Source organism: Pseudophryne corroboree, chromosome 3 (assembly GCF_028390025.1).
Source record: "Pseudophryne corroboree isolate aPseCor3 chromosome 3, aPseCor3.hap2, whole genome shotgun sequence".
Taxonomy (NCBI): Eukaryota; Metazoa; Chordata; class Amphibia; order Anura; family Myobatrachidae; genus Pseudophryne; species Pseudophryne corroboree.
In genome coordinates this window covers 511,986,047-512,013,156 of record NC_086446.1, presented here as the reverse complement: position 1 = coordinate 512,013,156, position 27,110 = coordinate 511,986,047, and the positions used below count along the sequence as shown (strand labels likewise).

Sequence of the window (27,110 nt, the reverse complement as noted above, 5' to 3'; positions counted from 1 at the left end):
AAAAGCTTCTTCTTGGCCATAACTAGGGTGAGGTACTGAGATTTAAGTTTCACATCAGCCGGTTTAGCACCATAATTCACATACTGCAACTCAAATGAGTACTACGAATTTATAAGCTACTATCTTTAATCTGATCTTAAATTTATATATTTCACTTTTTTCCAGTTAAAACAATATTTCAAACTGAGGCACTAGAAACGTCATGCCTCACTGATTGCAATTACTCGTAGTGAATGTAAATGTTGTACATTTGCAAATTTTTGTTTTAGGCTAGAGAACATTTTAAGATTATTTTTCTTGAGAACCAGAAGATGAATTACATTCTCATTAACCTTTGCCAAATTATGACTAGTATTGAGTTATGCACATGTGAAACTTAAGGGCCCTACACATTAGGCAATATGCCGCCGAGGTGCCCAACAGCCGATACGGGCAACCTGGTGGCAGGGGGAGAGTGAAGTTTCTTCACTCCCTCCGTCATCCAGCCCCATAGCAATCCATGCTAATATGGACGAGATTGCACCACCACGGCTGCGCATCGTTCATCGTTGGTGCCTACACACTGAAAGATATGAACGATATCTTGTTCATTAATGAACGAGATCGTTCATATCTTTCAGTGATATTGCCTAATGTGTAGGACCTATTCGTTTTACTCTATCCCTCCTGTATGGATTCTGAGATCTCATACATATTTTTAGAACTTAGTACTGACCTTTTGTAGCCCACAATATATTTCCTGTGTTTTTTGCCCCCAGATGTATCAAAGTGAATGCAGAAAAGTGGGGAGGTTGTTTTAAGTGTCTTTAAAATCATTTACTTCATTAGTTTGTAAGCATTATTATTATTTTTTCATTAGAATTTTTTAAACTTGGACTAGACTCTAGTAGAGCATTGCACATGCAGTCCATTTGTCTGTACTGACTCTGTCTTTCTTCCTAGGGTGGGTGCAGTATGCTGAGCGGGTTTTGGGTGATTCTGTGACTCCTCACATCTGCAGTGCAAAATCGGCTCAGCAGATTATGGGGTCATTAGTGAAGGGGTACTTTGCGACACAACAGGTTAGCATGACATTCACGAGCTCTGTCCTCTTAACATGCTGTACAAATGCCTCTGTCAACACGTTCCATGGAGGAAGCCATTAAACCTGTTCTCAGAATGCATCTGCTGTTTCTCGTTTCTCCCAGAACCTGGCTCCTGACAAAATATTCCATCTCACTGTGGCTCCTTGTTATGACAGGAAAATGGAGGCCCTCAGGGAAGACTATTACACTGAGCTGTATAATTGCCGTGATGTTGACTGTGTGCTGACATTAGGTAATTTTTTTTCTGCTACCCTCTGCAATCTTAAAGGTAGTGATTATTCAATTCTAGAATGTGTGCTAATTTGGAGAGCGCATGCCTTCTTAATAAAATACTAGAGAACAAAATGGCTTCCACTTAGTCATATCATCTGCCAGACGGAGAATCACTGACTTGTTTTAGTTTGAGGATCTTCCACATGGCAGTCCGACTAGAATTCCCAGACCAGACTTAATGGTAATTATGATATAAAAGCAGCACTTAATTAAAGCAAACAATCATAAATAACACTGTGCACATCTTTAAATAAAGGTAACTGTTTAACTGCTATCCACGAGTGTTGGTCCCCACCCATCTCTCTCATTCTCACACATGCTCTCTCTCACTCTCTCTCTATCTCTTTGTGAGGCGCTGCTGTCAGTGAGGCGGTGATGCTCTGCTGTCAGTGAGGCGGTGATGCTCTGCTGTCAGTGAGGCGGTGATGCTCTGCTGTCAGTGAGGCGGTGATGCTCTGCTGTCAGTGAGGCGGGGATGCGCTGCTGTCAGTGAGGCGTTGATGCGCTGCTGTCAGTGAGGCGTTGATGCGCTGCTGTCAGTGAGGCGTTGATGCGCTGCTGTCAGTGAGGCGTTGATGCGCTGCTGTCAGTGAGGCATTGATGCGCTGCTGTCAGTGAGGCGTTGATGCGCTGCTGTCAGTGAGGCAGTGATGAGCTGCTGTCAGTGAGGCAGTGATGAGCTGCTTGTATGTGAGTATTGTCTCTGTGAGTGATGTTACAGTTGAATTGTTTACAGATAGCAGTGTGACAGTTGCAAGCAGTTCAAGTGTACGTAGTGTTCATTCTAGCACCCTGCACCTGTCACAACCCATGCAGTTCCTCTTTCCTGTCTGGGTTGTTGCTCTCTGCTCTAGTGCTTCTTGCACATTCTGGTCTGTACATCAGCACTGAGATACAGACCAGAGTGTGCTAGAAGCACCAGAGCAGAGCGACATCCCAGACAGGAAAGAGGAACTGCACTGGTTGTGACAGATGCAGGGTGCTAGAATGAACGCTACCGGCGGGAAGTAATGAAGTCCGGGATTGCTGGAGGTGCGGGATGCTGGCCAATCTCAGACTTCCTTTTTTTTGTTTTTTTTGTTAAAGGGGCAAACACAAGGCAAAACCATGTCTTGTAAGTGATTTGCCGGCATCCCACACCTCCAGCGATCTGACTCCAATACATCCACCGACTGTGCGGTTACGCTGGAAGATTTGCTGTTGTTGGGAAATAATGGGCCTAATACAGAGTTGATCGCAGCAGCAAATTTGTTAGCAGTTGAGCAAAACCATGTGCACTGCAGAGGGGGCAGATATAACATGTGCAGAGAGAGTTAGATTTGGGTGGGGTGTTTTCAAACCGAATGCCATTTTATAAATGTATACATGTGCTTTATGTGTCTTCTACACTGTTTTCTAGGAGAAGTGATACACATTATGGAGCAGAGAAACATATCTGTCAAAGAAGTGGAAGAATGCCCTCTAGAGAATGTGTGAGTAATTTATGCCTCACTGCAGTGTCATGGCTTTATTGAAGGGTTGTACAGGTTCATGTGATTAAACACAAAGAAATAGGCTCTGAGGGTTGAGATGCATGTCCATATGAATTGAATGAAGTTCTCTGTGAAGAAGCATATTAAATAATGTTAATACTTATGATTTGGGGGGGGGGGGGGGGTGCTGGCAGCACTGAGTAGTTGGATAATTAATATGGGGAGTTGGGAGCTCCTGTACCTTAAAATATGCTCAGCCTTTTGATTCATAATGTACATGGAGAATGGGTTTGGTATCATCGCTGCACCTGTGATACGTGGAATATAGCATTTGCTCACATAAGTCTTAAAGGGGTATGTCTATGTATTAAGGACAGCGTTACACAAAATGTGTGGTTGCGGTGCTGTGTGGTGAAACTGTAGACTTCAAACCAAACACAACAAATTGGTAAAGTTTTAAACAAATCTTGTATAATGTAGATCCAACTATCTTACAGATAAATACTGGCTGAGGGGAAGGGTGGGGAGGGGGGTGTACACAAAGGGCAGCCAATAGTGGAGGGGGTAAACATACATGCAGAACTGATTGTCCTTCAGATAATACAGATCGTGGTATCTAATAGCAGAGTAAGAGAACATTTCTTTTTGGCAGACACAGGGATCTCCATGGTCCACAGATATTGTTAGCTCCTTTGGGCACTGTATAGGAAACGGCTTACTGTTGTTGTTGTTTGTTCTAAATTGTTCAGAATGATCTATTTCTTAAAGCGGACTCTATAGCTAGCTGTACAGGTTAATATAGTGTACAGTTGTACACAATGTGTGCATTTCTAACACTTTGCTTACAACTACACTCCCCCTGACCCCTGATGCTCAGCCTGTGGGGTTGAGCCGGTAGAGACTTTGGCAGGAGTAATGGCCCCTGCTGCACTCTCATTATAGCTAGCGGCCCCATGTTTTCACACTGGCATTAACCCTTTAGGTGCTGACCCAGCTCACCATCAGAATCTGCAAACCCCCTCTCATCCAGTCCCTGGGCTCTGTCACCTCTTGAAGTTTTGGCGTTCCAACTCCACATATTTCAGATGGGCTGGAAGGGGGGTTTCTTAAAGCATGGCGAGTTGTTATTGCTGTGTGTAGGAGAAAGGTTTTGTTAAGGTATATAAGTTGTGAGTGCTACTTCCCCAAATGTTTGAGTGTGTTTATATTAAATGTGTTAATCCTAATGTGACTGTCGGCGGGGAAGTGACAAGGTATGTTGGTTGTGAGTGCTTGAAAGAGATTACATTTCTGTGGACCAATGAGATCCCTGTCTCTGTTTGCCCTAAAGAAGTTAACTCTGGGGGTATATTTACTAAAGTGCAGTATTTTTTATCAACCAATTATATTCTACTTATCATTTACCAAGAAACTAATAGCTAGAATCTGATTGGTTGCTGTTGGCAACATCTCCACCTGCACTTTAGTAATTATACTCATGGGATGCTAAATACTATGATCTTTATTTCTCCCTCCACCATTGGTTACCGTTTCCTTCCCCACAGACAGCATTTATCTGTATTGGAGTTAGTTCTATATAATACAAAATTTGTTTGGAGCATCATGAATGTGTTGTGTTTTGTTCGAAGTCCGGGGTTTCATCACACAGCACCACAATAACTCATTTTGTGTAACACAGGTTGAGTATCCCATATCCAAATATTCCGAAATACGTGAGAGTGAGATAGTGAAACCCGTGTTTTCTGATGGATCAGTGTACACAAACTTTGTTTAATACACAAAGTTATTAAAAATATTGTTTCTCTAACGTCCTAGTGGATGCTGGGAACTCGGAAAGGACCATGGGGAATAGCGGCTCCGCAGGAGTCTGGGCACAACTAAAAGAAAGCTTTTAGACTACCTGGTGTGCACTGGCTCCTCCCACTATGACCCTCCTCCAAGCCTCAGTTAGATTTTTGTGCCCGGCCGAGCTGGATGCACACTAGGGGCTCTCCTGAGCTCTTAGAAAGAAAGTATATTTTAGGTTTTTTATTTTACAGTGAGACCTGCTGGCAACAGGCTCACTGCAACGATGGACTAAGGGGAGAAGAAGCGAACCTACCTGCTTGCAGCTAGCTTGGGCTTCTTAGGCTACTGGACACCATTAGCTCCAGAGGGATCGACCGCATGGAACTGGCCTTGGTGTTCGGTCCCGGAGCCGCGCCGCAGTCCCCCTTACAGAGCCAGAAGCAAGAAGAAGTCCGGAAAATCGGCGGCATGAAGACTTCTGTCTTCACCAAGGTAGCGCACAGCACTGCAGCTGTGCGCCATTGCTCCTCATACACACTTCACTCTCCGGTCACTGAGGGTGCAGGGCGCTGCGGGGAGGCGCCCTGAGCAGCAATAAAAACACCTTGGCTGGCAAAACAATCACAATATATAGCCCCAGAGGCTATATATGTGATAATTACCCCTGCCAGAATCCTTAAAAAAGCGGGAGAAAAGTCAGCGAAAAAGGGGCGGAGCTATCTCCCTCAGCACACTGGCGCCATTTTTCCCTCACAGCTCCGCTGGAAGGAAGCTCCCTGGCTCTCCCCTGCAGTCTACACTACAGAAAAGGGTAAAAAAGAGAGGGGGGGCACTAAATTTAGGCGCAGTAAATATTATAGCAGCTATAGGGGACATAATTCAGTTAGTCCCTACATTATATAGCGCTCTGGTGTGTGCTGGCATACTCTCTCTCTGTCTCCCCAAAGGGCTTCTGTGGGGTCCTGTCCTCTGTTAGAGCATTCCCGGTGTGTGTGCGGTGTGTCGGTACGGCTGTGGCGACATGTTTGAGGAGGAAAATTATGTGGAGGCGGAGCAGATGCCTATAGAAGTGATGTCACCCCCTGCGGGACAGACACCTGAGTGGATGGTTTTATGGAAGGAATTACGTGCAAGTGTCGACTCCTTACACAAAAAATTTGACGACATGCCAAATGCGGGACAGCCAGCTTCTCAGCTCGTGCCTGCCCAGGTGTCTCAAAGGCCATCAGGGGCTCTAAAACGCCCGCTACCTCAGATGGCAGACGCAGATGTCGACACGGATACTGATACCAGTGTCGACGACGATGAGTCTAATCTAATGTCCACTAAGGCCATTCGTTGCATGATTGAGGCAATGAAAGAGGTGTTACACATTTCGGATATAAACCCAGGTACCACTAAAAAGGGTATTATGTTTGGGGAGAAAAAACTACCCGTAGTTTTTCCCCCATCTGAAGAATTAAATGAAGTGTGTGAAGAAGCGTGGGCTTTCCCCGATAAAAGATTGATAATCTCAAAAAAATTACTAATGGCGTTCCCTTTCCCGCCAGAGGATAGGGCACGTTGGGAAACACCCCCTAGGGTGGATAAAGCGCTCACACGTTTGTCTAAAAAGGTGGCACTTCCGTCTCCGGATACGGCCGCCCTGAAGGAGCCTGCGGATAGAAAGCAGGAGGCGATCCTGAAGTCTGTATATACACACACAGGCATTATTCTTAGACCAGCTATTGCGTCAGCATGGATGTGCAGTGCTGCCGCTGCATGGTCAGATTCCCTGTCAGAAAATATTGACACCCTAGACAGGGACACTATTCTGCTAACCATAGAGCATATTAAAGACTCAGTCTTATACATGAGAGATGCACAGAGGGAGATCTGCCGGCTGGCATCTAAAATAAGTGCATTGTCCATTTCTGCTAGGAGAGGCTTATGGACTCGGCAGTGGACAGGGGATGCAGATTCCAAAAGGCACATGGAAGTTTTGCCTTATAAGGGTGAGGAGTTATTCGGGGATGGTCTCTCGGACCTAGTTTCCACAGCAACAGCTGGGAAGTCAGCATTTTTACCCCATGTTCCCTCACAGCCTAAAAAAGCGCTGTTTTATCAGGTACAGTCCTTTCGGACCCAGAAAAACAGGCGAGGAAAAGGCGGGTCTTTCTGTCCAGAGGCAGAGGTAGGGGAAAAAGGCTGCAACAAACAGCTGGTTCCCAGGAGCAAAAGTCCTCCCCCGCTTCTTCCAAGTCCGCCGCATGACTGTGGGGCTCCACAGGCGGAGCCAGGTACGGTGGGGGGCCGCCTCAAAAATTTCAGCGATCAGTGGGCTCGCTCACGGGTGGATCCCTGGATCTTTCAAGTAGTATCTCAGGGGTACAAGCTGGAATTCGAGGCGTCTCCCCCCCCCCCCCCCCCCGCCGTTTCCTCAAATCGGCCTTGCCAACAACTCCCTCGAGCAGGGAGGCTGTGCTAGAGGCAATTCACAAGCTATACTCCCAGCAGGTGATAGTCAAGGTGCCCCTACCTCAACAAGGACGGGGTTACTATTCCACACTGTTTGTGGTACCGAAACCGGACGGTTCGGTGAGACCCATTTTAAATTTGAAATCCTTGAACACATACATAAAAAAATTCAAGTTCAAGATGGAATCGCTCAGGGCGGTTATTGCAAGCCTGGACGAGGGGGATTACATGGTATCCCTGGACATCAAGGATGCTTACCTGCATGTCCCCATTTATCATCCTCACCAGGAGTATCTCAGATTTGCGGTACAGAATTACCAATTCCAGACGCTGCCGTTTGGACTGTCCACGGCACCGAGGGTGTTTACCAAGGTAATGGCGGAAATAATGATACTCCTACGAAAAAAGGGAGTTTTAATTATCCCGTACTTGGACGATCTCCTAATAAAGGCGAGATCCAGGGAGCAGTTGTTGGTAGGAGTAGCACTATCTCAGGAGGTGCTACACCAGCACGGTTGGATTCTGAATATTCCAAAGTCACAGCTGGTCCCGACGACACGTCTACTGTTCCTGGGAATGATTCTGGACACAGTCCAGAAAAAAGTGTTTCTCCCGGAGGAGAAAGCCACGGAGCTGTCATCTCTAGTCAGAGACCTCCTGAAACCAAAACAGGTGTCGGTGCATCACTGCACGCGAGTCCTGGGAAAGATGGTGGCTTCTTATGAAGCAATTCCTTTCGGCAGGTTCCATGCCAGAATCTTTCAGTGGGACCTGTTGGACCAATGGTCCGGATCGCATCTTCAGATGCATCGGCTAATAACCCTGTCTCCAAGAACCAGGGTGTCTCTGCTGTGGTGGCTGCAGAGTGCTCATCTTCTAGAGGGCCGTAGATTCGGCATACAGGACTGGGTCCTGGTGACCACGGATGCCAGCCTTTGAGGCTGGGGGGCAGTCACACAGGGAAGAAACTTCCAAGGACTATGGTCGAGTCAGGAGACTTCCCTACACATAAATATTCTGGAACTAAGGGCCATTTACAATGCCCTAAGTCAGGCAAAACCCCTGCTTCAAAACCAGCCGGTACTGATCCAGTCAGACAACATCACGGCGGTCGCCCATGTAAACCGACAGGGCGGCACAAGGAGCAGGACGGCAATGGCAGAAGCCACAAGGATTCTCCGATGGGCGGAAAATCACGTGCTAGCACTGTCAGCAGTGTTCATTCCGGGAGTGGACAACTGGGAAGCAGACTTCCTCAGCAGGCACGACCTCCACCCGGGAGAGTGGGGACTTCATCCAGAAGTCTTCACACTGATTGTAAATCGTTGGAAACGGCCACAGGTGGACATGATGGCGTCCCGCCTAAACAAAAAACTAGAGAGATATTGCGCCAGGTCAAGGGACCCTCAGGCGATAGCGGTGGACGCTCTAGTGACACCGTGGGTGTACCAGTCAGTTTATGTGTTCCCTCCTCTGCCTCTCATACCAAAGGTACTGAGAATAATAAGAAAACGAGGAGTAAGGACAATACTCGTGGTTCCGGATTGGCCAAGAAGAGCGTGGTACCCGGAACTTCAAGAGATGATCTCAGAGGACCCATGGCCTCTGCCGCTCAGACAGGACCTGCTGCAGCAGGGGCCCTGTCTATTCCAAGACTTACCGCGGCTGCGTTTGACGGCATGGCGGTTGAACGCCGGATCCTAAAGGAAAAGGGCATTCCGGAGGATGTCATTCCTACGCTGATTAAAGCCAGGAAAGATGTAACTGTAAAACATTATCACCGCACATGACGGAAATATGTTGCTTGGTGTGAGGCCAATAAGGCCCCAACAGAGGAATTTCAGCTGGGTCGATTTCTGCACTTCCTACAGGCAGGAGTGACTATGGACCTGAAATTAGGCTCCATTAAGGTACAGATATCGGCTCTGTCGATTTTCTTCCAAAAAGAACTAGCTTCACTGCCTGAAGTTCAGACATTTGTAAAAGGAGTGCTGCATATTCAGCCCCATTTTGTGCCTCCAGTGGCACCCTGGGATCTCAACGTGGTGTTGAATTTCCTAAAATCACATTGGTTTGAGCCACTAAAGACCGTGGATCTGAAATATCTCACGTGGAAAGTGGTCATGTTATTGGCCTTGGCTTCGGCCAGGCGTGTATCAGAATTGGCGGCTTTGTCATTTAAAAGCCCTTATCTGATTTTCCATATGGATAGGGCAGAGTTGAGGACTCGTCCCCAGTTTCTCCCTAAGGTGGTATCAGCTTTTCACTTGAACCAACCTATTGTAGTGCCTGCGGCTACTAGCGACTTGGAGGACTCCAAGTTGCTGGACGTAGTCAGGGCCTTGAAAATTTATGTTTCCAGGACGGCTGGAGTCAGGAAAACTGACTCGCTATTTATCCTGTATGCACCCAACAAACTGGGTGCTCCTGGTTCTAAGCAGACTATTGCTCGCTGGATTTGTAGCACAATTCAGCTGGCGCATTCTGCGGCTGGACTGCCGCATCCTAAATCGGTTAAAGCCCATTCTACAAGGAAGGTGGGCTCATCTTGGGCGGCTGCCCGAGGGGTCTCGGCTTTACAACTTTGCCGAGCTGCTACTTGGTCAGGGGCAAACACGTTTGCAAAATTCTACAAATTTGATACCCTGGCTGAGGAGGACCTTGAGTTCTCTCATTCGGTGCTGCAGAGTCATCCGCACTCTCCCGCCCGTTTGGGAGCTTTGGTATAATCCCCATGGTCCTTTCGGAGTTCCCAGCATCCACTAGGACGTTAGAGAAAATAAGATTTTACTCACCGGTAAATCTATTTCTCGTAGTCAGTAGTGGATGCTGGGCGCCCGTCCCAAGTGCGGATTGTCTGCAATACTTGTACATAGTTATTGTTCACTAAAGGGTTATTGTTATGAGCCATCTGTTGAGAGGCTCAGTTATGTTTCATACTGTTAACTGGATATGGTATCACGTGTTATACGGTGTGATTGGTGTGGCTGGTATGAGTCTTACCCGGGATTCAAAATCCTTCCTTATTGTGTCAGCTCTTCCGGGCACAGTGTCCTAACTGAGGCTTGGAGGAGGGTCATAGTGGGAGGAGCCAGTGCACACCAGGTAGTCTAAAAGCTTTCTTTTAGTTGTGCCCAGACTCCTGCGGAGCCGCTATTCCCCATGGTCCTTTCGGAGTTCCCAGCATCCACTTCGGACTACGAGAAATAGATTTACCGGTGAGTAAAATCTTATTATTAAATGACCTTCAGGCTGTGTGTATAAGGTGTATATGAAACATAAATGAATTGTGTGAATGTACACACACTTTGTTTCTCTATCGTCCTAGTGGATGCTGGGGTTCCTGAAAGGACCATGGGGGAATAGCGGCTCCGCAGGAGACAGGGCACAAAAAGTAAAGCTTTAGGATCAGGTAGTGTGCACTGGCTCCTCCCCCTATGACCCTCCTCCAAGCCTCAGTTAGATTTTTGTGCCCGGCCGAGAAGGGTGCAATCTAGGTGGCTCTCCTAAAGAGCTGCTTAGAAAAGTTTAGCTTAGGTTTTTTATTTTACAGTGAGTCCTGCTGGCAACAGGATCACTGCAACGAGGGACTTAGGGGAGAAGAAGTGAACTCACCTGCGTGCAGGATGGATTGGCTTCTTGGCTACTGGACATTAGCTCCAGAGGGACGATCACAGGTACAGCCTGGATGGTCACCGGAGCCTCGCCGCCGGCCCCCTTGCAGATGCTGAAACGAGAAGAGGTCCAGAATCGGCGGCAGAAGACTCCTCAGTCTTCTTAAGGTAGCGCACAGCACTGCAGCTGTGCGCCATTTTCCTCTCAGCACACTTCACACGGCAGTCACTGAGGGTGCAGGGCGCTGGGAGGGGGGCGCCCTGGGAGGCAAATGAAAACCTTTTTTGGCTAAAAATACCTCACATATAGCCTCCGGGGGCTATATGGAGATATTTAACCCCTGCCAGAATCCGTTAAGAGCGGGAGACGAGGCCGCCGAAAAAGGGGCGGGGCCTATCTCCTCAGCACACAGCGCCATTTTCCCTCACAGAAAGGCTGGAGGGAAGGCTCCCAGGCTCTCCCCTGCACTGCACTACAGAAACAGGGTTAAAACAGAGAGGGGGGGCACTAATTTGGCGTTAGAAATATATAAAAAAGATGCTATAAGGGAAAACACTTATATAAGGTTGTCCCTATATAATTATAGCGTTTTTGGTGTGTGCTGGCAAACTCTCCCTCTGTCTCTCCAAAGGGCTAGTGGGTCCTGTCCTCTATCAGAGCATTCCCTGTGTGTGTGCTGTGTGTCGGTACGTGTGTGTCGACATGTATGAGGACGATGTTGGTGAGGAGGCGGAGCAATTGCCTGTAATGGTGATGTCACTCTCTAGGGAGTCGACACCGGAATGGATGGCTTATTTAGGGAATTACGTGATAATGTCAACACGCGCCAAGGTCGGTTGACGACATGAGACGGCCGACAAACAATTAGTACCGGTCCAGACGTCTCAAAAACACCGTCGGGGGTTTTAAAACGCCCGTTTACTTTAGTCGGTCGACACAGACACAGACAGGGACACTGAATCCAGTGTCGACGGTGAATAAACAAACGTATTCCTTATTAGGGCCACACGTTAAGGGCAATGAAGGAGGTGTTACATATTTCTGATACTACAAGTACCACAAAAGAGGGTATTATGTGGGATGTGAAAAAACTACCGTAGTTTTTCCTGAATCAGATAAATTAAATGAAGTGTGTGATGATGCGTGGGTTCCCCCCGATAGAAAATATGGGCGGTATACCCTTTCCCGCCAGAAGTTAGGGCGCGTTGGGAAACACCCCTTAGGGTGGATAAGGCGCTCACACGCTTATCAGAACAAGTGGCGGTACCGTCTATAGATAGGGCCGTCCTCAAGGAGCCAGCTGACAGGAGGCTGGAAAAATATCATAAAAAGTATATACACACATACTGGTGTTATACTGCGACCAGCGATCGCCTCAGCCTGGATGTGCAGAGCTGGGGTGGCTTGGTCGGATTCCCTGACTAAAAATATTGATACCCTTGACAGGGACAGTATTTTATTGACTATAGAGCATTTAAAGGATGTATTTCTATATATGCGAGATGCACAGAGGGATATTTGCACTCTGGCATCAAGAGTAAGTGCGATGTCCATATCTGCCAGAAGATGTTTATGGACACGACAGTGGTCAGGTGATGCAGATTCCAAACGGCACAAAGGTGTATTGCCGTATAAAGGAAGAGGAGTTATTTGGGGTCGGTCCATCGGACCTGGTGGCCACGGCAACTGCTGGAAAATCCACCGTTTTTACCCTAAGTCACATCTCTGCAGAAAAAGACACCGTCTTTTCAGCTTCAGTCCTTTCGTCCCTATAAGAGTCATATCTGCCCAGGGATAGAGGAAAGGGAAGAAGACTGCAGCAGGCAGCCCATTCCCAGGAACAGAAGCGTTCCACCGCTTCTGACAAGCTCTCAGCATGACGCTGAGACCGTACAGGACCCCTGGATCCTACAAGTAGTATCCCAGGGGTACAGTTTGGAATGTCGAGACGTTTCCCCTGCGCAGGCTCCTGAAGTCTGCTTTACCAAGGTCTCCCTCCGACAAGGAGGCAGTATGGGAAAAAATTCACGAGCTGTATTCCCAGCAGGTGATAATTAAATTACCCCTCCTACAACAAGAAAAGGGGTATTATTCCACACTATATTGTGGTACTGAAGCCAGAAGGCTAGGTGAGACCTATTCTAAATCTAAAAAAATTTGAACACTTACAAAGGTTCAAATCAAGATGGAGTCACTCAGAGCAGTGATAACGAACCGGGAAGAAGGGGACTATCTGGTGTCCCGAGACATCAGGGATGCTTACCTCCATGTCCCAAATTTGCCCTTATCACTAAGGGTACCTCAGGTTCGTGGTACAGAACTGTCACTATCAGTTTCAGACGCTGCCGTTTGGATTGTCTACGGCACCCCGGGTCTTTACCAAGGTAATGGCCGAAATGATGGTTCTTCTTCGAAGAAAAGGCGTTTTAATTATCCCTTACTTGGACGATCTCCTGATAAGGGCAAAGTCAAGGGAACAGTTGGAGGTCGGAGTAGCACTATCTCGGATACTGTTACAACAGCAGGGGTGGATTCTAAATATTCCAAAATCGCAGCTGATCCCGACAACAAGTCTCCTGTGCTTAGGGATGATTCTGGACACAGTCCAGAAAAAGGTGTTTCTCCCGGAAGAGAAAGCCAGGGAGTTATCCGAGCTAGTCAGGAACCTCCTAAAATCAGTGCATCATTGCACAAGGGCCATGGTAAAAAAATGGTGACTTCCTTCGAAGCAATTCCAGTCGGCAGATTTCATGCAAGAACTTTTCAGTGGGATCTGCTGGACAAATGGTCCGGATCGCATCTTCAGATGCATCAGCGGATAACCCTATATCCAAGGACAAGGGTGTCTCTCCTGTGGTGGTTACAGAGTGCTCATCTTCTAGAGGGCCGCAGATTCGGCATTCAGTTTTGGATGTTGGTGACCACGGAGGCCAGCCCGAGAGGCTGGGGAGCAGTCACACAAGGAAAAAATTTCCAGGGAGTGTGATCAAGTCTGGAGATTTTTCTCCACATAAATATAGCTAAGGGTAAATTTATAATGCTCTAAGCTTAGCAAGACCTCTGCTTCAAGGTCAGCCGGTATTGATCCAGTGGGATAAAACATCACGGCAGTCGCCCACGTAAATAGACAGGGCGGCACAAGAAGCAGGAGGGCAGTGGCAAAAACTGCAAGGACTTTTCGCTGGGCGGAAAATCATGTGATAGCACTGTCAGCAGTGTTTCATTCCGGGAATGGAAACTGGGAAGCAGACTTCCTCAGTAGGCACGACCTCCACCCGGCAGAGTGGGAACTTCATGGGGAAGTTTTCCACATAATTGTAAACCGTTGGGAATTACCAAAGGTGGACATGATGGCGTCCCGTCTGAACAAAAAACGGGACAGGTATTGCGCCAGGTTAAGAGACCCTCAGGCAATAGCTGTGGACGTTCTGGTAACACCGTGGGTGTACCAGTCGGTGTATGTGTTCCATCCTCTGCTTTTCATACCTATGGTACTGAGAATTATAAGACGTAGAGGAGTAAGAACTATACTCATGGCTCCGGATTGGCCAAGAAGGACTTGGTACCCGGAACTTCAAGAGATGCTCACAGAGGACTTATGGCCTCTGCCGCTAAGAAGGGACTTGTTTCAGCAAGTACCATGTCTGTTCCAAGACTTACCGCAGCTGCGTTTGACGGCATGGCGGTGGAACGCCGGATCCTAAGGGAAAAGGCATTCAGGAAGAGGTCATTCCTACCCTGGTCAAAGCCAGAAAGGAGGTGACCGCACAACATTATCACCACATGTGGCGAAAATATGTTGCGTGGTGTGAGGCCAGGAAGGCCCCACGAAGAAATTTCAACTCGGTCGATTCTTGCATTTCTTGCAAACAGGAGTGTCTATGGGCCTCAAATTGGGGTCCATTAAGGTTCAAATTTCGGCCCTGTCAATTTTTCTTCCAGAAAGAATTGGCTTCAGTTCCTGAAGTCCAGAAGTTTGTCAAGGGAGTATTGCATATACAACCCCCTTTTGTGCCTCCAGTGGCACTGTGGGATCTCAACGTAGTTCTGGGATTCCTCAAAACACATTGGTTTAAAACCAGTCAAATCTGTGGATTTGAAGCATCTCACATGAAAAGTGAACATGCTCTTGGACCTGGCCTGGACCAGGCGAGTGTCAAATTGGTGGGTTTTTTTTTCTCAAAAAAGCCCATATCTGTTTGTCCATTCGGACAGGGCAGAGCTGCGGACTCGTCCCCAGTTCTCTCCCTAAGGTGGTGTCAGTGTTTCACCTGAACCAGCTTATTGTGGTGTCTTGCGCCTACTAGGGACTTGGAGGACTCCAAGTTGCTAGATGTGGTCAGGGCCCTGAAAATATAGGTTCCAGGACGGCTGGAGTCAGGAAAACTGACTTGCTGTTATCCTGTATGCACCCAACAAACTGGGTGCTCTTGCTTTTAAGCAGACTTTTGCTAGTTGGATGTGTAATACAATTCAGCTTGCACATTCTGTGGCAGGCCTGCCACAGCCAAAATATGTAAATGCCCATTCCACAAGGAAGGTGGGCTCATCTTGGGCGGCTGCCCGAGGGGTCTCGGCTTTACAACTTTGCCGAGCGGCTATTTAGTCAGGGGCAAACACGTTTGTAAAATCCTACAAATTTGATACCCTGGCTAAGGAGGACCTGGAGTTCTCTCATTCGGTGCTGCAGAGTCATCCGCACTCTCCCGCCCGTTTGGGAGCTTTGGTATAATCCCCATGGTCCTTTCAGGAACCCCAGCATCCACTAGGACGATAGAGAAAATAAGAATTTACTTACCGATAATTCTATTTCTCGGAGTCCGTAGTGGATGCTGGGCGCCCATCCCAAGTGCGGATTATCTGCATTACTTGTACATAGTTACAAAAATCGGGTTATTATTGTTGTGAGCCATCCTTTCAGAGGCTCCGCTGTTATCATACTGTTAACTGTGTTCAGATCACAGGTTGTACAGTGTGATTGGTGTGGCTGGTATGAGTCTTACCCGGGATTCATAAATCCTTCCTTATTGTGTACGCTCGTCCGGGCACAGTACCTAACTGAGGCTTGGAGGAGGGTCATAGGGGGAGGAGCCAGTGCACACCACCTGATCCTAAAGCTTTACTTTTTGTGCCCTGTCTCCTGCGGAGCCGCTATTCCCCCATGGTCCTTTCAGGAACCCCAGCATCCACTACGGACTCCGAGAAATAGAATTATCGGTAAGTAAATTCTTATTTTAATGCACAAAGTTATTAAAAATATTGGCTAAAATTTACCTTCAGGATGTGTGTATAAGATGTATATGAAACATAAATGCATTCTGTGCCTAGACTTGAGTCCCATCACCATGATATCATCATCACCATGATATCTCATTATGGTATGCAATTATTCGATATCCAAAATACTTCTGGTACCAAGCATTTTGGATAAGGGATACTCAACCTGTACGATCTGTACTATCTTTAATATTTAGAGACGTACGCCTTTTAGACATTTGCAAGCTTGACATCTCTACGCTCTCACAGGTGCAACGCCGATACCAAAACCATTGCCTAAAATCAAACCTTTTAGGTGGGGAATAGGTACAAGCAATGGCTCAATTCTGCCGATATCATATCCCATGAGTCGTACTTTCTTATACTTTCTTCCTACGGCTTTACAGTTCTGCCGAGCAGCTACTTGATCAGGATCGAACACGTTTGCTAAGTTTTACAAGTTTGATGCTTTGGCCTCTGAGGACTTTCAGTTTGGTCAATCAGTTCGGCAGGAACCTCTGCACTCTCCCACCCAGTTTGGGAGCTTTGGTACTTCCCCATGGTACTAAATGGATTCCCAGTATCCCCTAGGACGTAAGAGAAAATAGGATTTTAATTACCTACCGGTAAATCCTTTTCTCATAGTCCGTAGGGCAGGGGTGGCCAAACAGTCGATCGTGATCGACCGGTCGATCGACCGGTCGATCGCGGACATGCGACCAGTCGATCGCGATCCGCCGCCCAGCCACCCGAAGCCGCGCCTCTCCTGCCTGCCGCTCTGCCTCCTCAGTCTGGTCTGCGGCAGTGACGGCCGAGTGTATAGCTCAAATCAGGTGCCGGTTCGTTAGCCAATGAGAGCTCGCGGCCCGGCGCCTGATTTGAGCTATACACGCTGCCGTCACCGCCGGAGATTAGACTGAGAAGCAGGGCGGCAGGCAGGAGAAGCGCGCGCTGCGCTCTCCACACAGCAACGGAGAGCTCTTCTATGGGAGCATATCTGGCATTGTGGGCACATGGCTCAGTGGGGGCATATCTGGCAATGTGGGGCATATCTGGCACTGTGGGGTCATATGTGGCACTGGGGGCATATCTGGCTCTGCGGGCACATGGCACTGTGGGGGCATATCTGGCACTGTGGGGGCATATCTGTAATCTGGCGCTGTGGGGGCATATCTGGCACTGTGGGGGCATATCTGGCACTGTGGGCATATCTGTATCTGGCACTGGGGGCATATCTGGCACTGTGGGGGCATATCTGGCACTGTGGGCACATGGCACTATGAGGGCATATCTGGCACTGTGGGCACATGGCACTGTGGCGGCATATCTGGCACTGTGGCGGCATATCTGGCACTGTGGGCGCATATCTGTATCTGGCACTGTGGGGGCATATCTGGCACTGTGGGCACATGGCACTGTGGGGGCATATCTGTATCTGGCACTGTGGGGGCATATCTGTATCTGGCACTGTGGGGGCATATCTGGCAATGTGGGAGCATATCTGGCACTGTGGACACATGGCACTATGAGGGCATATCTGGCACTGTGGGCACATGGCACTGTGGGGGCATATCTGGCACTGTGGGCGCATATCTGTATCTGGCACTGTGGGGGCATATCTGGCACTGTGGGCGCATATCTGTATCTGGCACTGTGGGGGCATATCTGGCACTGTGGGTACATATCTGTATCTGGCACTGTGGGGGCATATCTGGCACTGTGGGGGCATATCTGTAATCTGGCACTGTGGGGGCATATCTGGCACTGTGGGCACATGGCACTGTGGGGGCATATCTGGCACTGTGGGCACATGGCACTGTGGGGGCATGTGTATCTGGCACTGCGGGGGCATATGTGTTTGAGGTTTTTACCTGTGGGGGCCAATGTGTTATTTCGTGTGAGGCAGTCATTACACTCTGTGCAGCAAGGCTACGTCCCTTTTCTCTAACGTCCTAGTGGATGCTGGGACTCCGTCAGGACCATGGGGAATAGCGGGCTCCGCAGGAGACAGGGCACATCTAAAAAAGCTTTTAGGTCACATGGTGCGTACTGGCTCCTCCCCCTATGACCCTCCTCCAAGCCTCAGTTAGGTTTTTGTGCCCGTCCGAGAGGGTGCAATCTAGGTGGCTCTCCTAAAGAGCTGTTTAGAAAAGTTTTTTTTTAGGTTTCAATCTCAGTGATTCCTGCTGGCAACAGGATCACTGCATCGAGGGACTTAGGGGAGAGATTTCCAACTCACCTGCGTGCAGGATGGATTGGAGTCTTAGGCTACTGGACACTTAGCTCCAGAGGGAGTCGGAACACAGGTCAGCCTGGGGTTCGTCCCGGAGCCGCGCCGCCGATCCCCCTTACAGACGCTGAAGAGACGGCAGAACGGAGGTCCGGAAAGCAGGCGGCAGAAGACTCCTCAGTCTTCTTGAAGGTAGCGCACAGCACGGCAGCTGTGCGCCATTGTTGTCACACGGCTCACTGACTCAGTCACGGAGGGTGCAGGGCGCTGCTGGGGGCGCCCTGGGCAGCAATATAATTACCTTTAGTGGCAAAATAAATACATCACATATAGCCATTAAGGCTATATGTATGTATTTTAACCCAGGCCAGTTTCTTAAAAACCGGGAGAAAAGCCCGCCGGAAAAGGGGCGGAGCTTATTCTCCTCAGCACTCAGCGCCATTTTCCTGCTCAGCTCCGCTGGTGAGGAAGGCTCCCAGGTCTCTCCCCTGCACTGCACTACAGAAACAGGGTAACAAAGAGAAGGGGGGCATAAATTGGCGATATTTATATATTAAGAGCGCATATATAGTAAACAACACCTTCTAGGGTTGTTTATATACATTTATAGCGCTTTTGGTGTGTGCTGGCAAACTCTCCCTCTGTCTCCCCAAAGGGCTAGGGGGTCCTGTCTTCGATTAGAGCATTCCCTGTGTGGCTGCTGTGTGTCGGTACGTGTGTGTCGACATGTATGAGGACGATGTTGGTGTGGAGGCAGAGCAATTGCCGATGATGGTAATGTCACCCCCTAGGGAGTCGACACCGGAATGGATGGCTTTAGTTATGGAATTACGTGATAATGTCAGCACATTACAAAAGTCAGTTGACGAAATAAGACGCCCGGCAAACCAGTTAGTACCGGTTCAGGCGTCTCAGACCCCGTCAGAGGCTGTAAAACGTCCTTTACCTCAGTCAGTCGACACGGGTACCGACACAGATGAATCTAGTGTCGACGGTGAAGAAACAAACGTATTTTCCAATAGGGCCACACGTTATATGATCACGGCAATGAAGGAGGCTTTGCAGATCTCTGATACTGCTGGTACCTCAAAAAGGGGTATTATGTGGGGGGTGAAAAAACTACCTGTATTTTTTCCAGAATCAGAGGAATTGAATGACGTGTGTGATGAAGCGTGGGTTAACCCCGATAGAAAACTGCTAATTTCCAAGAAGTTATTGGCATTATACCCTTTCCCACCAGAGGTTAGGGCGCGCTGGGAAACACCCCCTAGGGTGGATAAGGCGCTCACACGTTTATCAAAGCAAGTGGCGTTGCCGTCTCCTGATACGGCCGCCCTCAAGGATCCAGCAGATAGGAGGCTGGAAACTACACTGAAGAGTATATACACACATACTGGTGTTATACTGCGACCGGCAATAGCCTCAGCCTGGATGTGCAGTGCTGGGGTAGTGTGGTTGGATTCTCTGACTGAAAATATTGATACCCTGGATAGGGACAGTATTTTATTGACTCTAGAGCAATTAAAGGATGCTTTCCTTTATATGCGAGATGCTCAGAGGGATGTTTGTACTCTAGCATCAAGAGTAAGCGCGATGTCCATATCTGCCAGAAGAAGTTTATGGACGCGACAGTGGTCAGGTGATGCGGATTCCAAGAGGCATATGGAAGTATTGCCATATAAAGGAGAGGAATTGTTTGGGGTCGGTCTTTCGGACCTGGTGGCCACGGCAACTGCCGGCAAATCCACTTTTTTACCTCAGACCCCCTCCCAACAGAAAAAGACACCGTCTTTTCAGCCGCAGTCCTTTCGCTCCTATAAAAAGCGACCAAAAGGACAGTCTTATCTGCCGCGAGGCAGAGGAAAGGGTAAGAAAGGGCAGCAAGCAGCCCCTGCCCAGGAACAGAAGCCCGCCCCGGCTTCTACAAAGCCATCAGCATGACGCTGGGGCTTTACAAGCGGACTCAGGAACGGTGGGGGGTCGACTCAAGATTTTCAGCAATCAATGGGTTCACTCACAAGTGGACCCGTGGGTCCTGCAGATAGTATCTCAGGGTTACATGCTGGAGTTCGAAAGGTCTCCCCCTCGCCGGTTCCTAAAGTCTGCTTTACCAACGTCTCCCTCAGAAAGGACGTCGGTTTTGGAAGCCATTCACAAGCTGTATTCTCAGCAGGTGATAGTCAAGGTACCCCTCCTACAACAGGGAAAGGGGTATTATTCCACACTATTTGTGGTACCGAAACCGGACGGTTCGGTAAGGCCTATTCTAAATCTGAAATCCTTGAACCTGTACATAAAGAAATTCAAGTTCAAGATGGAGTCACTCAGAGCAGTGATAGCGAATCTGGAAGAAGGAGACTTCATGGTGTCCTTGGACATAAAAGATGCTTATCTACATGTCCCGATTTACCCCTCACACCAAGGGTATCTCAGGTTCGTGATACAAGACTGTCATTATCAGTTTCAAACGCTGCCGTTTGGGTTGTCCACGGCCCCTCGGGTCTTTACCAAAGTAATGACCGAAATGATGGTTCTTCTACGAAGAAAAGGCGTATTAATTATCCCTTACTTGGACGATCTCCTGATAAGGGCAAAGTCCAGAGAACAGCTGGAAGTCGGTGTAGCGCTAACACAAGTAGTGCTTCAGCAACACGGGTGGATTCTAAATCTTCCAAAATCTCAATTGACCCCGACAACACATCTGCTGTTCCTGGGCATGATTCTGGACACGGTTCAGAAAAAGGTATTTCTCCCGGAAGAGAAAGCAAGGGAGTTATCCGAACTTGTCAAGAACCTCCTAAAACCAGGAACTGTGTCAGTACATCAATGCACAAGAGTCCTGGGAAAGATGGTGGCTTCGTACGAAGCGATTCCATTCGGCAGATTCCATGCACGAACATTTCAGTGGGATCTGCTGGACAAATGGTCCGGATCGCATCTGCACATGCATCAGCGGATAACACTGTCACCGAGAACAAGGTTGTCTCTCCTGTGGTGGTTGCAGACTGCCCATCTGTTAGTGGGCCGCAGATTCGGCATACAGGACTGGGTCCTGGTGACTACGGATGCCAGCCTACGAGGTTGGGGAGCAGTCACAAAGGGAAGAAACTTCCAGGGCGTGTGGTCAAACCTGGAGACGTCTCTTCACATAAATATACTGGAGCTAAGAGCGATCTACAATGCTCTAAGCCTGGCAAAATCGCTGCTTCAGGGTCAGCCGGTGTTGATCCAGTCCGACAACATCACGGCAGTCGCCCACGTAAACCGACAAGGCGGCACGAGAAGCAGGAGTGCAATGGCAGAAGCTGCAAGGATTCTGCGCTGGGCGGAGAATCATGTCGTAGCACTGTCAGCAGTGTTCATCCCGGGAGTGGACAACTGGGAAGCAGATTTCCTCAGCAGACACGACCTTCACCCGGGAGAGTGGGGACTTCATCCAGAAGTTTTCCACATGATTGTGAACCGTTGGGAAAAACCAAAGGTGGACATGATGGCGTCTCGCCTCAACAAAAAATTGGACAGGTATTGCGCCAGGTCAAGAGACCCTCAGGCAATAGCTGTGGACGCTCTGGTAACACCGTGGGTGTACCAGTCAGTGTATGTGTTCCCTCCTCTGCCTCTCATACCAAAGGTACTGAGAATTATACGGAAAAGAGGAGTAAGAACAATACTGGTAGCTCCGGACTGGCCAAGAAGAACTTGGTATCCGGAACTTCAAGAGATGCTCACGGAGGATCCGTGGCCTCTACCTCTAAGAAGGGATCTGCTTCAGCAGGGACCTTGTATGTTCCAAGACTTACCGCGGCTGCGTTTGACGGCATGGCGGTTGAACGCCGGATTCTAAAAGAGAAAGGCATTCCTGAGGAAGTTATTCCTACTTTAATTAAAGCCAGGAAAGAAGTGACCGCACAACATTATCACCGCATTTGGAGAAAATATGTTGCGTGGTGTGAGGCCAAGAAGGCTCCAACGGAAGAATTTCAATTGGGTCGATTCTTACATTTCCTGCAAGCAGGATTGTCTATGGGCCTCAAATTGGGGTCCATTAAAGTTCAAATTTCGGCCTTATCAATTTTCTTCCAGAAGGAATTGGCGTCAGTGCCTGAAGTACAAACTTTTGTCAAAGGTGTACTACATATACAACCCCCAATAGTGCCTCCAGTGGCACCGTGGGATTTGAACGTGGTTCTAAATTTTCTCAAATCTCATTGGTTTGAGCCTTTAAAATCGGTAGATTTAAAATACCTTACATGGAAGGTAACCATGCTGTTGGCCCTGGCTTCAGCCAGGAGAGTTTCGGAGTTGGCAGCTTTGTCATACAAAAGCCCATATCTGATATTCCATTCGGACAGGGCAGAATTGAGGACACGTCCTCAATTTCTCCCTAAGGTGGTTTCGGCATTTCACTTGAACCAGCCTATTGTGGTGCCTGCGGCTACTAGCGACTTGGAGGACTCCAAGTTACTGGACGTTGTCAGAGCATTAAAAATATATATTTCAAGGACAGCTGGAGTCAGAAAATCTGACTCGTTGTTTACATTGTATGCACCCAACAAGTTGGGTGCTCCTGCGTCTAAACAGACGATTGCACGTTGGATATGTAGTACAATCCAACTTGCACATTCTGTGGCAGGCCTGCCACAGCCTAAATCTGTAAAGGCCCATTCCACAAGGAAAGTGGGCTCATCTTGGGCGGCTGCCCGAGGAGTCTCGGCATTACAACTTTGCCGAGCAGCTACGTGGTCAGGGGAGAACACGTTTGTAAAATTTTACAAATTTGATACTCTGGCTAAAGAGGACCTGGAGTTCTCTCATTCGGTGCTGCAGAGTCATCCGCACTCTCCCGCCCGTTTGGGAGCTTTGGTATAATCCCCATGGTCCTGACGGAGTCCCAGCATCCACTAGGACGTTAGAGAAAATAAGAATTTACTTACCGATAATTCTATTTCTCATAGTCCGTAGTGGATGCTGGGCGCCCATCCCAAGTGCGGATTGTCTGCAATGCTTGTACATAGTTATTGTTACAAAAATCGGGTTATTACTGTTGTTGTGAGCCATCTGTTCAGAGGCTACTTCGTTTGTGTTATCATACTGTTAACTGGGTTCAGATCACAAGTTGTACGGTGTGATGGGTGTGGCTGGTATGAGTCTTACCCGGGATTCAAGATCCTTCCTTATTGTGTACGCTCGTCCGGGCACAGTACCTAACTGAGGCTTGGAGGAGGGTCATAGGGGGAGGAGCCAGTACGCACCATGTGACCTAAAAGCTTTTTTAGATGTGCCCTGTCTCCTGCGGAGCCCGCTATTCCCCATGGTCCTGACGGAGTCCCAGCATCCACTACGGACTATGAGAAATAGAATTATCGGTAAGTAAATTCTTATTTTTTTAGTTATACCACGCCCACTTTTTGTTGTGCCACGCCCCTTTTTTTGCGCGCGCGCGCTATTATTCCTCCTAGGTAGATCACAAAAGCTTTTTAGCTTTCACAGTAGATCACCGACTCCAAAAGTCTGGCCGCCCCTGCCGTAGGGGATACTGGGCGCCCGCCCGGTGCTTCGTTCTTCCTGCTCTGTTACTTGGTTAAGTAATGTTGTTTGGTTCAGCTGTTGCTGTCCCGGTTTGCAAGTTTGGTTAGCATGGCTTTCCTCTTGTTCTGGTTGTGCTGGTTCGTATTGTAACCACTTTACTTTTTCTATATCCTTCTCTCAAAGTATGTCCGTCTCCTCAGACACAGTTTCCTAGACTGAGTCTGGTAGGAGGGGCGTAGAGGGAGGAGCCAGCACACGTAATCAAACTACTATATAGTGCCCATGGCTCCAAGTGGACCCGTCTATACTACATGGTACTAATTGGATTCCCAATATCCCCTACGGACTACGAGAAAAGGATTTACCGATAGGTAATTAAAATCCTATTTTTCATCATTTAAAGAATACTAAAAAAAATGTGGACATTTTTTGAATAGTCTTATTTTGGTTAAAAAAATTAAAAAAAAATCCGTTATGCTATGTGTGCAAGTGTATGTGTGATAATATTATATAAAATCGAATTTTACTTCCGCTTCTGGTGAGCCACTAGCAGCTGTTTGGAAGGGGACATGGAGCCTAATTCAGCTGTTTCGCTGATGTGCAGAATCCGCAATCGGCGGGTAAAACTGTCTGAAGCCGCGGATGGTTGACTATCACCACCCTTCTGTAGTCTGGCAGGAAGATGTTAGGGAGGATGCTGCGGTAAGCGAGGTGCTGACCCAATGGCTTGGTCCCGGCACTTACTGGAAGATTAGCTCCTCTGGCACTTTTTCATCAGATGCAACTTAGGGAAAGCCCAGCTTTGCTTGGTTGCAACTCATGCGACTGTGTCAGTCTAGGTTAGACTAGGTCATTCCCCCATCACGACTATAAATTAGATGGTGCATTTGTCAGGCACAAAATAACTCTTTCAGGTGCACCCAGTATCTGAATTTGCTCCTACTCCTAAAACAGTCCCACAGTTTTCTGCTATCCCAGTGTGCAGGCTGTTAGCAACCTCAAGGCATTGTGGCGGTCATTCCGACCCGTTCGCACGTAGCAGTTCTTTGCTGCGGTGCGAACGGGTCGGAAATGCGCATGCGCGGCGGAAGCATTGCGCATGCGCCTCGTTGCGGGCAACGACGACGCCAGCAACAAATGTGATCGCAGCGGCGATCACAAGAAGACGGACAGGCGGGAGGCGTTCCGGGGCGGATACTCACCGTTTTCCAGGCGTGGTGAGTACAACGCAGGCGTGTCGAGGCGTTTGGAGGGTGGAGGTCTGACTTCAGGACCGGTACCTTCATCGCTGGATCCGTCGCACTGGGTGAGTAACTGCAGCCCTGGTCTTGTTTTACGTGAAACTTTTTTAGCATAGCAGGGCTGCACAAGTGATCGCAGCCCTGCTATGCTAAAATACACTCCCCCATAGGCGGCGGCGGGTTGATTGCACGAGCAGCAAAAAGTTGCTACGTGCTATCAACTCGGAATGACCCCCAGTGTCTGCTGCTACTGTATCTGCTTCTTGTTATATTCTTGGACCTACCTGGACATGGCGCATCCCCACTGGTATCTTATTCCCCCCCCCCCAGTGATGTCACAATTATTCCTTGTCTGTAGACCATGTCCTCCAAGTTTCTGTGGGAAGGATTATCACCTCAGTTAGATTGATGGCAGACCTCTGTCAGTGGTTAAGTGATTTTGGAGAAGAGAAAGCAAACAATAGAAAAGTACTTACTAGTGCCATCTTAGAATCTAAGAAGTCTCCTAACAAGAATATTCTTATTCAACGTTTGTACTTTTATTCAACTACCTAAAAAAAAAAAAAAAAATTGGGTTAGTGTCCCTCTGAGAACCCTTGTGTTAGATACTGTATATGTGTCACTTTGTGTAGGTCTTTAATGCTAATATTCTGTATAAAATAATACTTTCAGTCCCTTAGGAGTCTGTACCCAAGTTAAGGGCTTCTCCTCTCTCCTGTTATAATATCACTTATCCAGTGTTTTTAGTACCCACAAGGTGCTCTCACCACTGAAATGAATGAAAGGCAGCCAGCAGCTTTTTACATTGAATAGCTGCCGGTTGTTAGTCCTTATGCAATTGTTGAACTGAGATACAAAGATGCCAACTGCCACACTTCCATTCCCAGGAGGAGAGGGTGCCTCACTCACTTTAAGCGGTGTTGAGGCACAATGTGAGGGGGAGCCGCCTACGATGGGCATAGAGAGCCGCATTGGGAGTTTCCGCAACTTGCTGAGCCTTGGCTGTAGTTTACATAGATATTAGAGGTCATTCCGGGAACATTGCTGGGCAATTACTATAAAGAAGGATACTCTCTGATCATAAGAGGGTTTATTATTATTATCCTTTATGTATACAGTGCATACAAAGTACATAAACAAAAACCATATGAACAAAACAAGAAAAAAGTGACTTACGCTGGGTACACACTGGCAGATATATTGGACGATCGGGGGGGAGGGGGGGGTGCATGCAGGGTACTGCTAGGACCTCCATCCTATAGGGACAGTGCATCCAGGGCACTTATAGGACAGTGTATACATTGCCACCATGTAAGGACAGTATATCTATGGGCAGTACGGATGTTGAAAGGGTTAGCATTACTGCCTCACAGCACTGAGGTCATGTGTGGAGTTTGTATATTCTCCCTGTGCTTGCGTGGGTTTCCTCCGAGTACTCTGCTTTCCTCCGACATTCCAATGATATACTGGTAGGTTAATTAGCTCCCAACAAAATTAACCTTAGTGTGAATGTGTCTGTGTGTACATGTGATAGGGAATATAGATTGTAAGCTCCACTGGGGCAGGGACTGATGTGAATGGCCAAATATTCTGTGTAAAGTGCTGCAGAATATGTGTGCGCTACATAAATAACAGGTAATAAATAATAGGGCACTGCTAGGACTGCTACTGTGCAAGGATAGTGTATACATTGCACTGCTGGGATGCCTGTCATGTAAGGACAATCTCAGATGGTAGGACACTTGCCCTGCTGTGATTATACCTACTGTAATGTTGGGTTACATTTTTACATATAATCCCTAGATTCTTATTCTGCTCTTATCTGCCCATTTATAGCATGTTTCTGACAGTTGGGGGCATGCAGTGAGCCCAGGCCCCCCGGACTCGTGGCACGTCCCCTTCAGCCACGGCCGTTCCTCCCCATTGACATGAGTGTGCACCCACGAAGCGCGTGCGCACAGGTACGTGCCAGGACTGCTAACAGCTCCAGTCCATCCCTGGGGTCCTCCGTCGTGTTTAGTCTATGTTACTGTATCCGCACCAATTTGTTGTTTTTGAGCTTTACATTTGCTAACGGCTAAAAGATCCATTAGCAATATGGATCATACCAGACCAAGGGTGGGGCAGGGCGTTGTGGAGAGGCCATCCCAGTGTGCTTGCTCCC

General features: G+C 48.2%; 1 protein-coding gene across 1 annotated transcript in view; it reads left to right on the top strand.

The window, feature by feature from the left end:
• NARF (nuclear prelamin A recognition factor) overlaps positions 1-27,110 on the top strand; it is a 109,240-nt gene that overhangs the window by 46,909 nt on the left and 35,221 nt on the right. Inside the window, exons 6-8 of the mRNA XM_063961066.1 lie at positions 943-1,061; positions 1,188-1,317; positions 2,758-2,830. Coding sequence (XP_063817136.1) covers positions 943-1,061; positions 1,188-1,317; positions 2,758-2,830 — 322 coding nt within the window. The remainder of the gene's footprint in view (positions 1-942; positions 1,062-1,187; positions 1,318-2,757; positions 2,831-27,110) is intronic.